Source organism: Phocoena phocoena, chromosome 4 (assembly GCF_963924675.1).
Source record: "Phocoena phocoena chromosome 4, mPhoPho1.1, whole genome shotgun sequence".
Taxonomy (NCBI): domain Eukaryota; kingdom Metazoa; phylum Chordata; class Mammalia; order Artiodactyla; family Phocoenidae; genus Phocoena; species Phocoena phocoena.
In genome coordinates this window covers 17,044,227-17,065,748 of record NC_089222.1, presented here as the reverse complement: position 1 = coordinate 17,065,748, position 21,522 = coordinate 17,044,227, and the positions used below count along the sequence as shown (strand labels likewise).

Sequence of the window (21,522 nt, the reverse complement as noted above, 5' to 3'; positions counted from 1 at the left end):
AGGTAAGAAGAGAATCCAGAGAATGCTGTGTCTTAGAAACCAAGGAAGGAAATAGTTTCAAGGAGAGTCTAGTCTCTAAACATATCTGCAGTAGTCAGAAAGAATGAGGAAATCTTTGAGGGCTTTTGAACAGGCAGGTTTAGTAAATCATTAAAGATGGATATGATTGTTAAGGGCTCTGTGGGAGGTGAGAAAGTGGAGACAATAAATAGATTACACTTTGAAGAAGTTTAGCTATGAAAAGGAGTGGAAGGATTGTAGCTTGATGGGTTGGCAGGATCAAGAGAGGTTTTATTGTGTTAATGTTGTGTTTTATTTTACTGGGTTTGTTTGGTGTGACTTTTAGGCAGGGAAGCAATGGGGAGAAAGAGATGGACTTGTGATTATTGGAGGGGAGGTCCAAGAGATGATAGGTGAACGGGCTCAGAAGCCCACGTAAAGGTATAGTTTGGCATAGGAGGAGGTATACCTCTTGTCTGAGATGGGAATAAAGCAAGAGATGGGAGAGAGAAGGTACAGAAAATTCTTGAAGAAGGATCTCTCATTGACCTGTGGGACAACCTCAGTTGCTGAATATAGTTGTAATCGGGGTCCACAAAAGCATGCATTGGAGATGTGGGGCAGTGGGGGACTAAAAGAATAATGAAGAAATAACTGAAATGTTTCCAAATTTGATTAAAACTATAAATCCACAGATCTAAGAGCTCAACAAACCCCAAACAAAATAAGCACGAAGAAACTAATGCGTTACACATTATAATCAAATTGCGCAAAACTAGCGATAAAGAGAAAATCTTAAAAGCAGCCATAAAAAAAAGAATGTTAATATACAGAGGAACCAGGAAAATTTCTCACTGGAAGCCATGCAAGGGAGAAGACAGTGAAGCAACATCTTTAAACATCTTTAACATCTACTGTAAGAAAAAACGTATGTAGAATTTTATATCCAGATAAAATATCTTTCAAAAACTGAAGGGGAAATAAAGACTTTTCCAGAAATAGAAAAGCTGAAAGAATTCATAACTAGCAGATGCACACTATAAGAAATGTTAAAGGAAGTCCTTTAGGAACCAACCAGATGGAAATACGGGTCTGGCGAAGGAACAGAGAATACCAGAAATGGTAACTGCATGGGTAAATGTATACAGTTTTTTTTTTTCTCATTACTTAAATCCTTTAAAAAGATAATTGAACATATTTTTATGCGCCTTGTGTAGTAATTGGTAAAATAGACAGAAAATCAGTAAGGATATAGATTTCAATGACAGTACCAACCAACTTGATCTAGTTAACAGTTATAGAACACACCATTCAACAACAGCAGAACGCATATCTGCAGGTTCACATGGAATATTTACTAAGGTAGACCACATTCTGGATCATGATCAAGTCAATAAATTTAAAAGGATTTAATTCACACAAAGTAGGGTTTTGTGAACACAATGGAATTAAATTAGAAATCAAAAATAGGAATCTAGGACTTCCCTGCTGGCATAGTGGTTAAGAATCCGCCTGCCAATGCAGGGGACACAGGTTCAATCCCTGGTCCGGAAAGATCCCACATGCCACGGAGCAACTAAGCCTGTGTGCCACAACTACTGAGCCTGTGCTCTAGAGCCCATGAGCCACAACTACTGAAGCCCGTGCTCTGCAACAAGAGAAGCCACCACAGCGAGAAGTCCGCGCACCGCAATGAAGAGTAGCCCCCACTCACCACAACTAGAGAAAGCCCGCGAGCAGCAACAAAGACCCAATGCACTCAAAAATAAAAATAAAACAACAGCAACAAAAAGGAATCTAGAAAATCCTCAAATATTTAGAAACTAAATAATACACATTCAAGTAACCCATGTGTCAAGGAAGTAACCAAAAGGGAAATTTTAAAGTACTTAGATTTGAATGAAAGTAAAGACACATTTCAAAATTTGGGGGATGCTGCTCAAGGGCGACATGTATACTATTAAACATCAATATTAGAAAAGAAGAAAAGTCTCAAATTAGTGACCTTAGTTTTCACCTTAAGAAACTAGAAGAGCAGTTTAACTCCCAAGTAAGTAGGTGAAAGGAAATAATAAAGATTAGATGGAAGTCAGTGAAATATGAAACAGAAAAACAGTAGACAAAAATCAAGTGAAACCAATGTTTAACTCTGAGAATATCATTAATGATGACTCTTTTGCCAGACTAATCAGGAAAAAAAGAAGTTGCAAATTAACGATATAATGAATGAGAGAGATGATATCATTAAAGATTCTCACAGGTATTAATAGTAAGAGAATATTATGAACTTTTTCCCAGTAAATTTAAACACAGATGAAATGAACAAATTCTTTGGAAGATAAGAATTTTCAGAGCTCAAGGAGTAGATAATCTGAATAGCCATATAAAAATTGAATTTTTGGTTTTTTTGGCCTTGCTGCGTGGCTTGTGGGATCTTAGTTCCCCAACCAGGGATTAAAGCCAGGCCCTCAGCAGTGAGAGTGTGGAGTCCTAACCACTGGACTGCCAGGTAATTCCCCCAAAATTTAATATTTAGTTAAAAACCTGTCCCAAAAGAAAATTTTAGGTCTAGATTAAACTCTAGGGCACTGCCGAATGCCTTCAAACTTTTAAGGAAGAAATAATAAAAATTCTATACAATTTCAGAAAGTTGAGGAGAGAATACTTTCTAACTCATTCTGTGAAGTCAACATTACCTTGAAACTGATCTACAGATCATTGTCACTCATGATCACAGATGCAAAAATTAAACAGAAGTTTAGAACACATGAATGTATTTAAAAATAATATTATGACCGCATAGGCTTTATCCCAAGAATACAAGCTTTTTCAATCATTTGAAAAATCAAGCAGTGCAGTTTACTGTATTAACATATTAAAAAAGAAAAACCATATGATCATCTCGGTAGATGCAGAAAAAGTATTAGAAAAAAATCCAAAATTCATTTCTAGTAAAAATTCCTAGCAGTCTGATAAAGGGCATCTACAAAAACAAAACCCTATAGCTGTTATCATACTTAATGCTAAAAGGCTGAATTCTTTTTACCTAATAACAGTAACAAGACAAGGGCACCCACTCTCATCAGTATTGTTCTCAAGGTTCTAGCCAGTGCACTAAGGCAAGAAAAGGAAATAAAAGGTAAGAAAATATTGCATAGGAAAAAGTAACTCTTTATTTGTGGGCAACTTGATCGTCTATGAAGAAAATCCAATGTGATATACAAAATAGCTACTAGAACTAATGAGTTTAGAAAGATTACAGGATATAAGATCAATTTACAAAAGTAAGTTGTATTTCTACATACTAATAAAAATCAGAAATTAAAGTTTTTTAAAAACATAAAAGCATCATAAAATATGAAATTCTTAGGAATAAATATGAAAGACCTATATGATGAAAACGCTATGAAACACTGTTGAGAGAAATTAAAGTCCTACATAAGTGGAGTGGTGTATCTTGTTTGTTGGCCAGAAAACTCAATATCGAGATGTTAGTTCTCTCCAAGTTGACCTATAGATTCAACACATTTCCGAAGAAAATCTTTGCAGGCTTTTTTTTTTTTTTAACATCTTTATTGGGGTATAATTGCTTTACAATGGTGTGTTAGTTTCTGCTTTATAACAAAGTGAATCAGCTATACATATACATATGCTCCCATGTGTCTTCCCTCTTGCGTCTCCCTCCCTCCCACTCTCCCCATCCCACCCCTCCAGGCTGTCCCAAAGCCCCGAGCTAATATCCCTGTGCCTTGCGGCTGCTTCCCCCTAGCTATCTACCTTACTACGTTTGTTAGTGTGTATATGTCCATGACTCTCTCTTGCCCTGTCAAAACTCACCCTTCCCCCTCCCCATATCCTCAAGTCCGTTCTCCAGTAGGTCTGCGCCTCTATTCCTGTCTTATCCCTAGGTTCTTCATGACATTTTTTTCCCTTAAATTCCATATATATGTGTTAGCATACGGTATCTGTCTTTTTCTTTCTGACTTACTTCACTCTGTATGACAGACTCTAGGTCTATCCATCTCATTACAAATAACTCAATTTCATTTCTTTTTAAGGCTGAGTAATATTCCATTGTGTATATGTGCCACATCTTCTTTATCCATTCGTCCGATGATGGGCGCTTAGGTTCTTTCCATCTCCGGGCTATTGTAAATAGAGCTGCAATGAACATTTTGGTACATGACTCTTTTTGAATTTTGGTTTTCTCAGGGTATATGCCCAGTAGTGGGATTGCTGGGTCATATGGTAATTCTATTTGTAGTTTTTTAAGGAACCTCCATACTGTTCTCCATAGTGGCTGAACCAATTCACATTCCCACCAGCAGTGCAAGAGTGTCCCCTTTTCTCCACACCCTCTCCAGCATTTATTGTTTCTAGATTTTTTGATGATGGCCATTCTGACTGGTGTGAGATGATATCTCATTGTAGTTTTGATTTGCATTTCTCTAATGATTAATGATGTTGAGCATTCTTTCATGTGTTTGTTGGCATTCTTTATATCTTCTTTGGAGAAATGTCTATTTAGGTCTTCTGCCCATTTTTGGATGGGGTTGTTTGTTTTTTTGTTATTGAGCTGCATGAGCTGCTTGTAAATTTTGGAGATTAATCCTTTGTCAGTTGCTTCATTTGCAAATGTTTTCTCCCATTCTGAGGGTTGTCTTTTGGTCTTGATTATGGTTTCCTTTGCTGTGCAAAAGCTTTGAAGTTTCATTAGGTCCCATTTGTTTATTTTTGTTTTTATTTCCATTACTCTAGGAGGTGAGTCAGAAAGGATCTTGCTGTGATTTATGTCATAGAGTGTTCTGCCTATGTTTTCCTCTAAGAGTTTGATAGTTTCTGGCCTTACATTTAGGTCTTTAATCCATCTTGAGCTTATTTTTGTGTATGGTGTTAGGGAGTGATCTAATCTCATACTTTTACATGTACCTGTCCAGTTTTCCCAGCACCATTTATTGAAGAGGCTGTCCTTTCTCCACTGTACATTCCTGCCTCCTTTATCAAAGATAAGATGTCCATATGTGCGTAGGTTTATCTCTGGGCTTTCTATCCTGTTCCACTGATCTATCTTTCTGTTTTTGTGCCCTTTGCAGGCTTTTAATTTTTTTTTTTTTTTTTTTGTAGAAGTTGACAGATTGATAAAATTGATATGGAAAGGCAAAGAACCATAGCCAAAACAGCTTTGAAAAAAGAAAGTTACGGGTCTGATTTCAAATTACAGTAATCAAGACAGTTGTGGTATTGGGATTAAGGTAGATAGGTAGATCAGTGGAACAGAATAGAGTATGTAAAATTTGGCCCACATATGTATGGACAACTAATTTGCAACAAAAGTGCAAAGGCAAGTCAATGGAGAAAGGATTCTCTTTTAAACAAATGGTCCTGGAGCAACTGGATATCCAGCTACAAAACAAATGAACTTCAATTTATACCTTGCTCCATGTACAAAAATTAACTCAAAATAAGTCACAGACCTAAGTGCACGACCTAAAACTATAAAACTTCTAGAAGACAATAATAGAAGAAAATTTTTGGAGCTTTGCCTTAAGCAAAGATTTCTTAGACAAGACACCAACTCAAGATCTGTAAAAGAACAAATTAGACTTTATCAAAATTTGAAGCTTGTACTTTTTGAAGTAGTGTTAAGAGAATGAGAAGACAAGTCACACTCAGAGGATATATTTGCAAGTCATATATCTGGTAAAGGATATATTTGCAGAATATATAAAGAACTCTAAAAATTCAGTACAGGTATTCCCCACTTTTCAAAAGTTTGCTTTATGCCACTTCGCTTTTACAAAAGACCTATGTTAGTACCTGTTTTCACAAACCAAGAGAAATCGAAAGAAGCTTTTTGGTTTTACAAAAAAAGAAGGTGAAAAGCAAAAATAGCATTCAAGTGTTTGTTTTGTAGCAGCCATTATAGAGGCATCTTGCACCCCAGGCAGTGAGAGTGGCCCCACCAAGCTCCTTCCCCAGACACTACACTCAGCATCTCAGCATCAAGCCACCATGGCTTTGAACTGTGCTTGTGAGCATCTGTGATTTATCTCGATTTATATTGTGCATGTGTTAGTAAGATGTGTTCTAAAGTAATTGCTGCCTCACTTTATGGCATTTCTGTTTACAAAAGGTTTCATAGGAATGCTCTACTTTCAGATAGCAGGGGAAACCTTTAATAAAAAAGCAACCCAATATAAAAATGGGCAAAATATTTCAACAGACACTTCACCAGTGAAGATATGTAAATGGAAAATAAGCACATGAAAATATGATTAACATCATTAATCATTAGGAAAACGCAAACTAAAACCACAACAAAATACCATTCCCCACCCATTACTATGGCTAAAATTGAAGACTGAAGTCTTTGCAAGGATATGGAAGAACGGTAGCTCTCTTATACTGCTGATGGTAATGTAATATGGTACATACACTTCGGAAAACAGTTTTGCAGTTTCTTTCTTTTAAGTATGAGATATTTTATCCTTAATAAATTTTTTTAAATTTATTTATTTTTGGCTGTATTGGGTCTTAGTTGTGGCACGCAGGATCTTCATTGTGGCCCATGGGCTTCTCTCTAGTTGTGGCACGAGGGCTCTTCATTGTAGCACGTGGGCTCTGAAGTTGTGGTGTGTGGGCTGTCTAGTTGAGGCCTGTGGGCTCAGCAGTTGGGGCACGTGGGCTTAGTTCCCCCATGGCCTGTGTTCCCTGACCAGGGATCGAACCTGCATCCCTGCATTGGAAAGCATATTCCTAACCACTGGACCACCAGGGACAATTCCCAGTGTGGCAGTTTCTTAAAACGTTAAACATGTACATACCATATCCAGTCATTTTGTTCCTAGGTAAATGAAAGCATATGTGCTTACCAATACTTGGGCATAGATGTTCATAGCAGCCTTATTTTTAGTAGCTAAACCTGGAAATAATTCAATGTCCATCAACAGGTAAGTGGGTAAACTGCTGTATTCATACAATGAACTACTGTTCAGCAGTGAAAAGGGATGAACTGTCAATATATCATGGATGAATCTCAGAATCATTATTCTGAGTGAAAGAAGCTAGACAAAATGTACAGTTTTAATAATTCCATTTATGTGAAATTCTAGAAAATGCAAACTAATGTTAGTGGCAGAGAGCAGATTAATGGTTATTTGGAGATAGTGGGGACTGGGAGGAAGGGATTAGAGCTGTAAGAGTCTTTGGGAAGTGATGGATATGTGATATGTTCATTATCTTGATTGTGGCAGTTGTTTCAGAGGTGTGTACATATGTGAGAATATATCAAGTCGAACAGTTTATTGTATGTTGGCCATACTACAATAAAAATACATAAAAACTGTCTTCTGTCTTTGCTGTCTGACCACCACTGCTAGCACATCTAAGACTAGTTCCTAAGTTTGCAGGATCTTAGGACCCAGCTAGGACTCAAAAATATTGAGTTCCAGGCCTCAGAATTACTAGGATGGGGCTAAGGAATCTGTAATTTTAACAAACACTCCAGGTGATTTTTCTTATTACTCAAACTTGGAAAGCACTTGTCCCACATTAAGTTAATTCCACTTTGGTCATATATGAGACTTCCATATATGAGAAAGGGATGTTAGGTTTCCAGTGTTAACAGAAAGGCCTAGCCATAAAACACTTGATTATGCTTTTGCTATGGTCAGATGAGATCATTTAGAATTGAACAAAATTTTTTTCTCATCATATGTAATATATTGAGGTCAGCCTGAAGTAACAGAATGGAAATCTCTGAATAGTCCCAACATTAGTGAATATTACATCAAAGAGTAAAAAAGAATTATTATATACTTTTTTTTAAATAAATATATTTTAAAATTTTCATTCATTTATTTTTAGCTGCGTTGAGTCTTTCATTGCTGTGCACAGGCTTTCTCTAGTTGCGGCGAGTGGGGGGCTACTCTTGGTTGCGGTGCGTGGGCTTCTCATTGTGGTGTTCTCTTGCTGCAGAGCAGGGGGGCTCTAGGTGCACAGGCTCAGTAGTTGTGGCGTGCAGGCTCTAGAGCACAGGCTCAGTAGTTGTGGTACACAGGCTTAGCTGCTCCACAGCATGTGGGATCTTCCCGGACCAGGGATCGAACCTGTGTCCCCTGCATTGGCAGGCGGATTGTTAACCACTGCACCACCAGGGTAGTCCCGAGTATTATATACTTTTTGACAAGTCACATCTGTATATGTTGTTAGTGAAGAAAAAATTTTGTATCCTATATATTAAGAAGCTATAAAATAACACAAGTTGGGAGAAGAGAAATAAGATGAATAGAAGAACACTGTTATTCTCTACATGTTCTTTAAATGGATGTAGCAAGAGCCTTTTATAAAAGTTGTATAAAACTCTGGAAAAAATAGGCTGACCTTCTCATTGCCCCCTTTCCAAAGACGTCAAACAAGAGGAAATTATAGAATAAGTCTGTCTAAATTTTAAATGGTTCAGTTATCAGAAGACTTTAGAGAGCAAGTTTTCCACAAATTATCCTTGTGCTGTTTGGTCTTGATTTTTTTTAGAGGGTTGGTGAGCCAACATGTAATTAATCACTTTTTTTGGTTGTTGGCTTGTAAGGAAATGAAACTGCAACTTTCCCTTTGGCTTTATTGTTCTTTTTTTGGTGTTTCTTAGTGCTGCAATATGTAACATAAGAAACTTAGATGGGTGCTTAGTGATAATGTGGATACAACAATGTGAAAGAAGTATTTTTTAAGTCATTTTATATATTTTGTACTGTTATGGTACCTGTGTACACTCCACGTCTCAGATACCACCAGCATTACTATGAAAGTCTTACAGTCAGAAGTTGTTAGAACATCCCTTGTCAGTGGATGGGGTTACTCACCAAGTGGCAGTATCCACTTCTTACCAGTTCTTATTGTTTCTTCCTCCAAAATCTAGTTTGGATTGATTATTCCTTCCCCGAAGCTGCTACCGCAATCAGTGAATAAGAACAGACCCATACCATCTTGTAAATAAGGGGTAGGAACACCCTTCCAACTAGCTTCACTTCTTTGGGCTCTGTTCCATCTGTGTAGTGAACTACCTTCCCTGTGGCAGTTGGACACTATTTTATTTATTTATTTTTTAAAAATTTTAATTAATTTATTTTTTTGGTGCTTTATAAATAAATAAAGATTTTATTTATTCCTCGTTGCTGCACGCGGGCTTTCTCTAGTTGCGGCCAGCGGGGCTACTCTTTATTGAGGTGCGCGGGCTTCTCATTGCAGTGGCTTCTCTTGTTGCAGAGAACGGGCTCTAGGCAGGTGGGCTTCAGTAGTTGTGGCTCGCAGGCTCTAGAGCGCAGGCTCAGTAGTTGTGGCGCACGGGCTTAGTTGCTCCACGTCATGTGGGATCTTCCTGGACCAGGGCTCGAACCCGTGTCCCCTGCATTGGCAGGCGGATTCTTAACCTCTGCACCACCGGGGAAGCCCTGGACACTATTTTTAAAATTAAGCATTACAATGACTAATTACTGTCATTATTAAAAGTTCATATAAAGTTTAAAAACAAACACCTGTATGTTAGCAGGTACCTTCCTTTAACTTTTATTAATTTGAAATCGTTTTTCCATTTTTAAGCAGAACAGAAGATTCCCCTTAAACCAATAGGTTTAGGGAAATTCCTGTAGACTCTGTCTCTATGAAGATTTAAAAAATATACATCCATCTGCATCTGAGCCCTGTCTCTTCCCTCCTCCCAAAGTACAGACCTCAAGGATGGCCGTTGTTCTACCTTAATGGTAACAATTAATAAAAAAGATATTAAGTACCAAAAAGCTAAATGCTTTGGTTTTGGTATTTAGGATAATGCTGGCCTAAAAATGAGTCGACAAGTGTTCCATCCTCCCCTGTTTTCTGAAAGAGTTTGTGTAGGATTGTACTGTGGTTTGAATTGTGTTCCCCCAAAAGATAGGTTGAAGTTCTAACCCCTATACCTCAGAATGTGACCTTCTTTGGAAACAGGGTCATTAGAGATATAATGTTAAGATGAAGTCATAATTAAGGTAGACCTTAATCCAATATGACTAATATCGTTATAAGAAGAGACACTAGCATGCAAGGGGAGAATGTTGTGTGAAAACAGAGGCAGAGATTGAAGTACTACAGCTGCAAACCAAGGAACACCAAGGATTGCTGGCAAAGCCCAGAAGGTAGGATTAGGCAAGGAAGGATTCTCCCCTCTGGGTTTCAGAGTGAGTGTAGCCCTGCCAACACCCTGATTTTGGACTTCTAGCCTCCAGAGCTGTGAGGCAAATTCTGTTGTTTAAACAGTCACCTAGTTTGTGGTACTTTGTTATGGCAGCCCTAGGAAACTAACATTGTATTAGGAAACTAATATTGTATTTTTTTCTTTCAAGTTTGATAGAATTCATCCAGTGAAATTGGATGCAGAGTTTTCTTTGTGGAAAGATTTTAAATTATGAATTCGATTTCTCTAAGAAATATTGGGCTGTATAGATTTTCTGTTTGTTCTTGTATCTATTTTGGTAACATATATCAAGGAATTTGTTCATTTCATCTAAGTTTTGGAATTTATTGGCATAAAGTTGAGTTGCTTATAATATTTTTTGATGTCTGTAGGATCTGTAATGATGTTTCCTCTTTTCTTCCTCATATTGGTTATTTGTGTCTTTTTATTTTCTTTCATCAGTCTGGCTTAGGGTTTCTCAACTGGGGGCAGTTTTGCACCCTCCCTCCTGGGGGTGTGGGGCATTTGGCAATATCTGGAGACATTTTCAGTTATTACAACTTGGGGCATCCAGTGGATGGAGGCCAGGGATGCTGCTGAACTAAACATCCTGCCATGCACAAGACAGCCTCTCACAACAGAGACTCATCCAGTCCACAGTGTCACTAGTGCTGAAGTTGGGAAACCTGTTCTAGGGCTTACAGTGTACACCTTCTACTTTTGAATATTATGCCACTTCATGTTTAATATAAGCAGCTTACAATACAGTATTTCCACTCATCCCCTTCCATCCTTTATGCTATTATGGGCATACATTTTACTTCCATTTATATTATAAACCCCACAGTGCATGGGATTTTGCTTTAAACAATCTATTAAGGAAATTTTTAAATGAGGAAAAAATACCTAGTTGTTGTTCATATATTTTTAGCACTCTTCATTTTTTGTATAGATCCAAATTCCCATTGGTGTTTTTTCTTTCCACATGAAGAACTGCTCTAACGTGTCTTGAAGTGTAGGTCTGCCAGTGACATATTCTCTCAGCTTTTGTTTGAAAAACTGTATTTTGTCTTCATTTTTCAAGTACATTTTGGCTTAGTATAGAATTCTCCATTGACAGTTTTAAAAAATATTCTAAGATATCATTCCACTGTTTCCTTATTTGCCTAAATTATAATAAGAAATAAAACTATTGTTCACAAATATAAGGCTTTAAAAAATCTGTATAGTTTAGAATAGTATTTCATTATTATTGAACAAAATAACTTAAAATTTGATGCACTGTGCTTAGATTTTATAAACAGACCTGTTCTTGTGTTTTTTTCCTCTTTTTCCCTTTCCTTTCCCCCCCCCTTCACTTATAAAAAGTGTTTTTGGGGGCAGGTTATTTCTCTGTTTCCTCATCTGTAAAATTGGGCTACCAGTGATTCTCATAGGTTCGTTGTGAAAGTTAAAAGAGAAAAAGAAAGAAAAATGAAAACAAAATGTCTAGAACTTGAAGGTATTCATAAACATGATAGCATGGTACACAGGTATCTTCCTCATCCACCTTCAGCTCTCCTGACCTCAAGGCCCACGCATGGCAGCAGATCAGTGGGAGCCCCCAGTCTGAGTCCTGTCCTGCCTCATGGCAGCAGCTTTGTGGAGACATATTCCTGCCATCCACACACTGTCCAGAAGCCACAGGCAAACAGAGGAGCCCTGGCTGGACCATGACTGAGCACTGTTGCCACTGCTTATGATTTCTGCTCCTACCAATAGTTTACATGTTGATTTTAAATAAATCTCATATTTTACCCAAGCAAGGTTGGAAGATATTCTTTCAGTATACTTTCATCTGTTAATTTAAATTATCTGAATATAGTAAAAATCCATGACATTATATTTTACATGATTTGCATTTTCCACTTTCCAGCTGTTGCAGACTAGCTATGGTATTTAACACATTTACATATTAGGAAAATTTTAGACATAATTAACGGTTTTGGGTGGTGGGGCTTGTAATCAACAGTAAAAATAATTCTTTCCAATGGCTCTAATTACCTTAGAATATACAATAATGATATTCACATTAAAGGATGCATTCATTAAAATGTTCCTTTCTGTCCAACAAGAGAATCTAACTGGGTATGGTAGACGTCTTTTTATAAATAACATTTTGCTTTCATTAAGAGTTAATAGATCTGCTGGGACTTCCCTGGTGGTCCAGTGGTTAGGACTCCACGCTTCCAATGCAGGGGGTGCGGGTTCGATCCCTGGTCAGGGAACTAAGATCCCACATGCCACGCCTAAGATCCTACATGCCACACACACAAAAAAAGTTGATCAATCTGCTATTTTTGGTCCCTACCTGGCCACGGGCAGCAGCACTCTGACAGCTGTTTTAAATATCCCCTCATGGTGTTGCCGTTCTTCTTCTCAGTGGGCCTTTGGAGTGACGCTGTGGGAGCTCATGACTCTGGGCCAAACACCCTATGTGGACATCGACCCGTTTGAGATGGCCGCGTACCTGAAAGACGGTTACCGAATAGCCCAGCCGATCAACTGTCCTGATGAACTGTAAGTTTTTTCTGAGCTCGAAGACATGGATTTCACTCCATTTACGACGTTTGGATAAAAGAAAAAGAACAGGTGTCCATACTTGTACAGAGACTTCCCTTTTGAGAATAATGCCTCTTTGGACTTGAATTATACTCCTGTAGAGAAACTACAAAGTCAGCCAGACTCATTCATTCTTTTTAAGGCATTTGACATTAGGACTTTTTGCATCTCATATTTGTAGTGATTAATCTAATCCAAGAGACTTACGTACATAGTGAGAAAACACTGAACACTGTCAGTTTTCCTATGTAGAGTGAGGACCTACACAGCCTTAAGGACATCCTTAGTTATAAAGAGCCTTTCTCATTGCTGTTGTGCCTTGCCAGCTGGTGTGAACTGATATACGTATAAGGAAGATGTTCTGGTCTGGTGAGTGGGATAGTTCCTGTTTCCTGCTTTTATCACATAGCTAGTCTTTCCATATAATGGGATCGGAGTGGGCAGGAGGCTGTTCAGGGGTGATTGAGTCTCAGTTCCAGTATGCCCTGAAGGTTTTTTTTTTTTTTTTTTTGCGGTATGCGGGCCTCTCACTGTTGGGGCCTCTCCAGTTGCGGAGCACAGGCTCCGGACGCACAGGCTCAGCGGCCATGGCTCACGGGCCCAGCTGCTCCGCGGCATGTGGGATCTTCCCGGACTGGGGCACAAACCCGTGTCCTCTGCATCGGCAGGTGGACTCTCAACCACTGCGCCACCAGGGAAGCCCCCCTGAAGGTTTTTATACTGTGGCAAGGTGGCAGCTTTTGCACAGATTTTACTGTAGATCAAGGATTCTTACAGTTTAGTTAAAGGTTCCTCTTCTTCCAAGTTCTTTCTTTCAGAACTCAAATACAGTTGACCCTTGAACAATGTGGGTTTGAACTATGTGGGTCCACTTACGTGTGGATTTTTTTCAGTGATAAATACTACAGTACTACATGGTCCATGGTTGGTTGAATATGCGGATGAGGGGGAACTGGGGATACGGAGGGCTAAACTATAAGTTATGCGCAGATTTTTATGCAGAGAGTCGGTGCCCCTCACCCCTGTGTTGCTTAAGAGTCAACTGTACAAGTTAACACAGGTTATTATTTTGACTATGTTTTAGGTAGTTATATACAATCTCTATTTGCTGATATATTTTGACATGTTTCAGAATTGAAATCCACAGATATCATCCAGATAATTCTGCCAGATTTATCTGGATTATTCATCCAGATAATATCTGCCAACAGATAGTAATATTGATTGATTTTTTTAATATATCGTCCTCTCCACGCCCACATTTAGATAGACAACATAACTGGTATCATATTGACCAAAAGGTTAGGAGTACCATATCATCACTAGCCAAATTTTCTGGTCTTGTCACTCTGCAGATTTGCTGTGATGGCTTGTTGCTGGGCCTTAGATCCGGAGGAGAGACCCAAGTTCCAGCAGCTGGTCCAGTGTCTCACAGAGTTCCATGCAGCCCTGGGGGCCTACGTCTGACTCCTCTCACAGTCCTTCAGCGTCAGGAGGAAGGAGCCTGCCAGGGCTCACTTGCAGCCGGTCACGGATGCTGCATACGCCACGCAGCGCCGCAGAAGCACATTTGTCTTCCAGAGCACCGTGCCTTAGGAATGCTTTAGAATCGGAACTATCTAAGGCAGACTTAATGATGTCAAATATTTTCTAGATATCACTGTCATTAGGTTGAACTGAAAATGTTTTTGTAAATTTTTTGGCCAAAAATTTTTTTAAACATAGTTAACTTTGGACTAGGGGTACATTCTTACAAAATAAATAAACAGTTTTTAAAATTGTTTAAACACAGGTATTTGGAATAGCTACCTTAGTGCAACTGCTTTTTATTTTTTTTTACTTCATCAAGGTAATGTAGGTGATTCACCTTTAAAGTTTTTTGTTTGTTTGTTTTAATATTTATCACTAGTCTTGGGAATGGTTTGTCTTCAAGATGCAGTACTTTTTCTTAGGAAAAGAAAAACAGAAAAAGATGTTGGTTTGCCTTGTACAGGAAAAGGCAATATTGGAGGAGGAACACTGAAAGAGAAGCTAGAGGGGAAAAAAAGAGAAAAATACTTATTAGAAACAGAAACTGCCCTTCCATGGAGAATTGTTCTTTATTTTTTTAATGAAAAGGAGTTCTCCTTTCTTATTTTTGGGGAAGTAGGAGCTGAGTTCATTGAAACATCTTAATTTTGGCAGAACCTAGCATTTCTGTGAGCCAGAAGTGGGTTTGGGGCAGGTCAGTAGTGAACAGTGGCGATCTTATTTATTTTTACTCTCTGGAAAAGGAGATAACACAATTCCAGAAAGTGAAATCTTGTTTCTAAGGTTAGGAATTCCTCTTATTGCACCTAGAATAGTGCCATGCACAGAATGGGTGCTTGAGATGTTTTGAGTAAAAAAAATGTAAACAGGTAGATTTTGTACCTATCTTCAAGGCTGGCTTAAGTATAAAATGGTTTTTTAAAAACACCTGAGAAATTAAAGGATTTGTTTTATATTATGACAGTATTGAAAATATTGTTCATAATGAATGATTGGTTGTGTCTGGTAAGTCTTTGAACACACGACAGCTAGATAGCCCTGTTTCATTTCATGGGTGTCTCACTCAGACTCCCAAGCCCTAACACAAGTGCAGCTGACTCTGCTCAGCCTCCAGGTTCTAATAAAAAGTTGAGATTATTATTACAAGGAAGTATTACAGCACTGAAACTTTTCTCCAGAGCCGTTAAATTCAGGGTATGTATATATTTATACTTGGCTAGAGTTGGCCTAAGGCAGAGTTGAATGGACCTCTTAAATAGCTAGGCGTGCATGTGCCTGCCTCTGCTCCCATTCTCACAGGTACATAGGAGAGAATGCGTAGCAGTTGGAGGCTTTTGCTGTTCTTAAAGGAGCTTTATGAATCAGCAGCACATCTGGGAAAATAGCTCACATGATACGTGCTCTGTCATAAGCAGGCCAAGAGCATGATCTTTCTGTATGCCATTTATTAACACTGGTTCTTTGGTTTTATGAACTACTCAGCCCCCTAAGGGGCCAGCTTTTTCAAAGCTCTTTGAACTTTGTAAGTTACAGAAGTTTTGGTTGACAACCTGCAATCTTAGAAGGCATTCAGTCAACAAATATTTATTTATAGCGTTTATTATGTATTATTATGCACATGAAGTGAGTGGTTCCGCTCTAGCATCCCTTCCAACATTCAGTGCATTTTTTTAATGTGTTCAGGTTAGTGCATTTTTTATATATCACAGTTCTGTGCACAAGATCGGTTCAAAGAAAAAAGTGCTGTCATTGACTTCTGTCCCAAATTACCATGTAGTAAGAGGTGCTCTCAGTTTGCTTGGATGTGTGGTGCCTTTAACCATATCTCTGTTTGTAAGCTGTTTTATTTTTTGTATGTATATTTGTTTTAAAGGTGGTTTAAGACTTTAAATAGATTTTTCTTGCAGAACTACTTGGAGTCACTGACTTCAGTGAAAAGAGCAGTTACGAGATTTTCATGGCTGGGCTTTTTCCAGTGGTTTGTGAATATTACTGAATAGATTTTGTAGAAAATGCAATTTTTATAGTAAAGAAGCAAATTAGCAAAGCACTGATGTGGTATAAGCTGGCCCTAGTGACCAAGAGCTCTATTATATTCTCTCCTTTCTCGTAACACCCCCATTGTAAGAAAATTTTATTTATAGAAATAAGGAGGATTGGTTTATTCATTCATTATGTATTTATTGAGCGCCAACTGTATATCTGGCCTTCAAGGTATGCAGGGAACAAGACATGATGTTCCTCCCTTTCTAGGTCTCACATTCTGGTTAAAAGAAGCAGATAATGCACATAAGTAAGATTTTGGTAAGTGCTATAAAAAAAAAATACAGAGTGGTATCAGAGAATAACTTTACATGTCTTTAGTCAGGCTTCTCTGAGCAGGTGGCATTTGAGCTGAGATCTGAGTAACAAAAAGCCACCTATGAGAAGATCCAGGCAGAAGGGACATAATTGCAGAAGCATTAAAGCAGGAATGAGCTGGCCTCCAGTGTCAGCCCTTCCTGTTCATCCTCCAGCTGCTGCCACTGGAAGAAGAGAACAGAGGCCAATGTGGCTAGAATGTAGTTAGGGAAGAGGTCTGGGAGATGTAGGAACAGACATTGGAGCAGGGTTGGGGGTGGTTGTAAGCCATGGGACACATTTATATTCTAAGTACAGTGGGATTTCATTCAAGGAGTTTAAACAATTTTTTTTATTTAATTTTATTTTTTAACATCTTTATTGGAGTATAATTGCTTTACAATGGTGTGTTAGTTTCTTAGTTACAATGGTTAGTTCCTTAGTTACAATGGTGTGTTAGAATCAGTTATACATATACGTATATCCCCATATCTCCTCCCTCTTGCGTCTCCCTCCCACCCTCCCTATCCCACCCCTCTAGGTGGACACAAAGCACCGAGCTGATCTCCTTGTGCTATGCGGCTGTCAAGGAGTTTTTAAATAAGGGAGTGACGTGATCTGATTTGCAGTTTACAGATTTTGCCAACATTTTTGTGAAGATTAGACTGTAGGGAGGCAAGGGTGGAGGCAATGAGACTATAAGAAATTGTTGCATAGTTTAGGAGAGAAAAGATAGTGGTTTTGGACTAATTAGAGTAGTGCAGGAGATTGGGAGGGGCAGATTGGACCTGGATCTATTGGATGTTGGAGGGTGGGGTGGAGAAGGAAAGAGAGTGATCAGGAATAACTAGTTGGTTTGGAGCTTGAACATATAGTCTGGCTGTATGGCCAAACTATATACTGAGATGGAAAAAAAAAAAACTAAGAGGAACAGGATTTTGCTTTAGCAGGGGGAATTAGTAATTTGTTGTAAGCCATGTTCGAGATGCCAGTTGGTCATCTAAGTGGAGATTTTGAGTAGATAGATGAGAACCTGCAGCTCAGGGAGGAGGTCTCATTGAACATATAAATGTAGGAGTGTAAAATACAGACCATATTTAAAGCCATGATATTGGATGAACTTGCTTCGGGAGCCAGGGTAGATGGAGAGGAGGTCTTGGGACAGGGTCCCGGTAACTCCAACTTTTAATGATCTAGTGAAGGAAGAATAAATAACAGAAAAAGAGAAGAAACCACTACAGTTGGAAAAAGCAACAACAAAAAAACAGGAAAAAAGGAAAGAAAGTATTTCAAAGTGGAAGAAGAAGCCTGTATGGGATTTGGCATTATGCAATTATTGACAGAAGCAGTAGGGATTGGAGCAAGTGGAAGTGTAAATACTAGGTGGGACAGTGGAGACCCTACTTGAAAGTTTTGCTGTGAAGGGAAATGGAACAGAACTAGAGGAGATCAAAGAACTATTGGGGTGGGGGTTTGCGGGGGCAGGCACGGGACATGTTTGTTTTCCAGGAAATGTTTCACTGGTGATGGGAATGAGCAAGCAGAGGGAGAAAAATCCCTTTGGGTGTGGAATACTCTTCGTTCTTGTCATTTGATCTGCAAGCATGAAAGCCTCTCCACTCTAGCCACCAGCCTCTCGTTGTGGTAAAGGTTATGTTTTTATTGGGGGAAAATGCAAGGATGAAGGGAGGTGGTGCACAGAACTTTAAATGTTTCCATTATATGAAAACCTGCCTTTGTTGAGGTTGCTTCCTTAGGACCTGAGACCTGCCATGGTCTTGCTTACCATCATCATCTTTTGGCCTCTTGCCCTGAAACTGCTGGACTGGCCTTGGTCTGTATCCCACCCAACCAGCCTCCGCCAGAGTAATGCTTCCTAAAACTGAGCTGTCCCTGCTCAGAACTGTTCAGCCCCTTCCCAGAGCCTGCAGAGTGGAGTTCAGAGCACCTAGGTGTACACAGCCTCCACTCATCTCTGCTGTGTCCCCTCCTGCTTCACCAGCTTACCACTTTCCTGCCTGAGCGTGGTGCTCTTTCATGTGTCCTTTCCTATGCCTGTGCCACACTCTACTCCAGACTGCCCAGTGCCCAAGAGACTCCCCTGACACCTCACCCCGCTCCTCCAGGCTCTGCCATAGTTGCTTTTCAGCCTTGTTCCCTGGGTTTACATTCTGACAAAGCTAAGATGGGGGCTTATTTTTACCACTTGGCTGTTTATATTTCTTGAGGATAGGAACTTGTGTTTCACTCAGGTTGAATCTCCACTGCCTACTTAGTGCTTGACACATTTTAGGGTTGAATATTTAGTGAATTGGTAAGTAAAAACACCTAAATTTGCACATGAGAGCAGTTAGGCTTTTAAAAAAATGGTAACTCTGTAAAACATCTCATTTAAAGTACTGTGTTCTATTATAATGTGATATTTATATTCAAATTTAAAGGGTTTAAGTTTTATGTAATATAAACCAATAAAGCATGAAATAAAAGGAGACAGAATGGTAGGGAAGACCATATCCCACCCCATTGCTGGCTTAAGCAACCCCCAGCCCCACCCCCAGCCACCTTTTCATTGATACTTCATTTTCCCTTCCTTTTCTTTGGTCGCAGAAACAATTAGCCTGATTGCAAATTCTGTTTCATACTTCTATAAGGTCAACTTTATTTGGAGTTGTACATGAAATAATCATCTCAAATGAAGTAATTCATGGACTTGAGTGGAAGATTCTTTTCCAGGTGTTACTCTCCCATGCCCTGCACCCCCACCCATACGATAAAAAGGTGGTGATATAATTTATGGGGCTAGAAAAGAAAAACATAAACAGTTGCTTGTTAATAATTTTTGTTTCTACGTTCATTTTTGCCCTTAATAGTTCAGAATAACATTGAACTTAATCCTCTGGGACACATGAACATCATGCGTAAATGTACTGAGAACATACATTTTATATATAAGTAAACTGAAACTCTGGGCCTTTTTCTCTCTCAGAGTGCTGTTCTTTAAGGATTAAGGCTGACCAGGCCTAAAGGGTTTAATGGGAGATGTCTTCTAACCCTTCAAAGAACAGATGTTAGAAACGTATTTTTAAAAAAAATGGGGAATCGATTATAGTTTAAAGAATTCCTCTTTGAGCAAATAATAATATGCCATTGGCGGAGAAGCGACCGCAGCTCCGGGCAGAGGAGGCAGGAGCCCGAAGGCGAGCAGGGCCCGGGCGGCACCATGGCCGGGATCACCACCACCGAGGCGGTGAAGAGCAAGACCCCGCTTCTGCAGCAGCAGGCCAGGGACGCGGGGGAGAGGGCCGAGCGCCCCCTGCAGAAGTGGAGGAGAAAGGCGACCCGGGAACAGGCTGAGGCGGCCTCCTTGAACCATAGGGTCCAGCTGGTTGAAGAGCTGGACTGCGCTCAAGAGCGCCTCGCCGCTGCCCTGAAAATGCTGGAGGAAGCCGAGAAAGCTGCTTGTGACAGCGAGAGAGACATGAAGGTTACTGAAAACCGAGGCTTAAAAGAGGAAGAAAAAATGGAGCTCCAGGAAATCCAACTCAAAGAAGCTAAGCACATTGCAGAAGAGTATGAAGAGGTGGCTCTTAGGTTGGTGATTATTGAGGGAGACTTGGAAGGCCCAGAGGAGCGAGCTGAGCTGGCAGAGTCCAGTTGCCGAGAGACGGATGAGCAGGTCAGACTGATGGACCAGAAGCTGAAGTGTCTGAGTGCTGCTGAAGAAAAGTACTCTCAAGAAGAAGACATATGAGAAAGAGAGAAAGATTCTTACTGATAAACTCAAGGAGGCAGAGACCCGTGCTGAGTTTGCTGAGAGATCGGTAGCCAAGCTGGAAAAGACGGTGATTTGGAAGATGAACTGATATGCACCAAAGAGGAGCACCTCTGTACACAAAGGATGCTGGACCAGACTCTGCTTGACCTGGTTGAGATGCAGAGCACCCCAGTCCCGCCCTGCACTGCCCCTCCCTCTGACCCCGACCGCTGAGGCCAGCCTGCCTGAAGCTGACCTTTAAGCTGAGGGCTGAGCTTTAACTGGAAGGCTGCTTTCTCCTTTTGCCACGTCTCCCACCCGCACCCCTGTGTTCTTTTCGCCAAACTGTCTCTGCCTCTCCCCAGAGATTCCATTTGGGCTAGAGGCTGAGCACCTTTGGGAACAACGTTTAAGGGAACAGAGCACAATGCTAAGTGTCTTCAAAAGCATGCTGTGATGTATGCATTTTGTAATTACTTTTTTTGTTGTTGATGTAGCAGCCATTTGTAAAACGTTCCAGATACTTCCATAGTTCTGAAGCAGCAGTCTAATCCCTTTCTCACTTTTGGAAGGTAACTTTTCAGCTTAATGCATATCGCCCTCTCCATAGAGGAGGGAAAAAGGTATGGGCCTGCCTTCCTGAGAGCCAAACAGCCCAGAGAAGGACTCCATTTTGGGAAGCCTCATTGCTCTGCAAAAAGTCCCCGCCAAACCAGAAAGATGATTCCAGAAGGAGTTAGCCAAAGCAAAACAAAAACAAAAAAACTCACTGTTCAGATTTTCAGCTTTACAGTATTTTGGGGCAACTTTTTTTTTTTTCCATCAGAAGTGACCAAACGAAATTAAGATGGTGAGACCTCTGAGACGAAATCCTTGTCCCAGCTCTACCCCTTTCCCCACCACCCACAGAATGGATCATGTGTCCCTTATTTTGTGGTGACCACTTATTTGCTCTCCCACCTCTTTGAAAGAAAGGAAAGAAAATTATGTTTTACCACTGATTTAGCCATATGAAACTCATCACCCTTTTCTGGGTCTGAAGCTGCTGCTGGGTCTGAAGTGCCATCTCATTGTACGTTGTGTCAGTGCTGGA

The 21,522-nt window shown here is 39.7% G+C and overlaps 2 protein-coding genes across 3 annotated transcripts in view; both read left to right on the top strand.

Annotated features, from left to right (window-relative positions):
- RYK (receptor like tyrosine kinase) overlaps positions 1 to 14,272 on the top strand; it is a 95,149-nt gene extending 80,877 nt beyond the window's left edge. For both annotated transcript variants that reach the window (XM_065876344.1, XM_065876343.1), the window contains 2 exons: positions 12,627 to 12,763; positions 14,161 to 14,272. In XM_065876344.1, the coding sequence (XP_065732416.1) occupies positions 12,627 to 12,763; positions 14,161 to 14,272 (249 nt within the window). The remainder of the gene's footprint in view (positions 1 to 12,626; positions 12,764 to 14,160) is intronic.
- A 5,623-nt stretch (positions 14,273 to 19,895) lies between these two features.
- Positions 19,896 to 20,538, top strand: LOC136122761 (tropomyosin alpha-3 chain-like). Its single transcript, XM_065876861.1, has 2 exons — positions 19,896 to 20,401; positions 20,436 to 20,538. Exons 1-2 carry the CDS (start codon positions 19,896 to 19,898, stop codon positions 20,536 to 20,538), a joined length of 609 nt encoding a protein of 202 aa, XP_065732933.1.
- Positions 20,539 to 21,522: the final 984 nt, after the last annotated feature.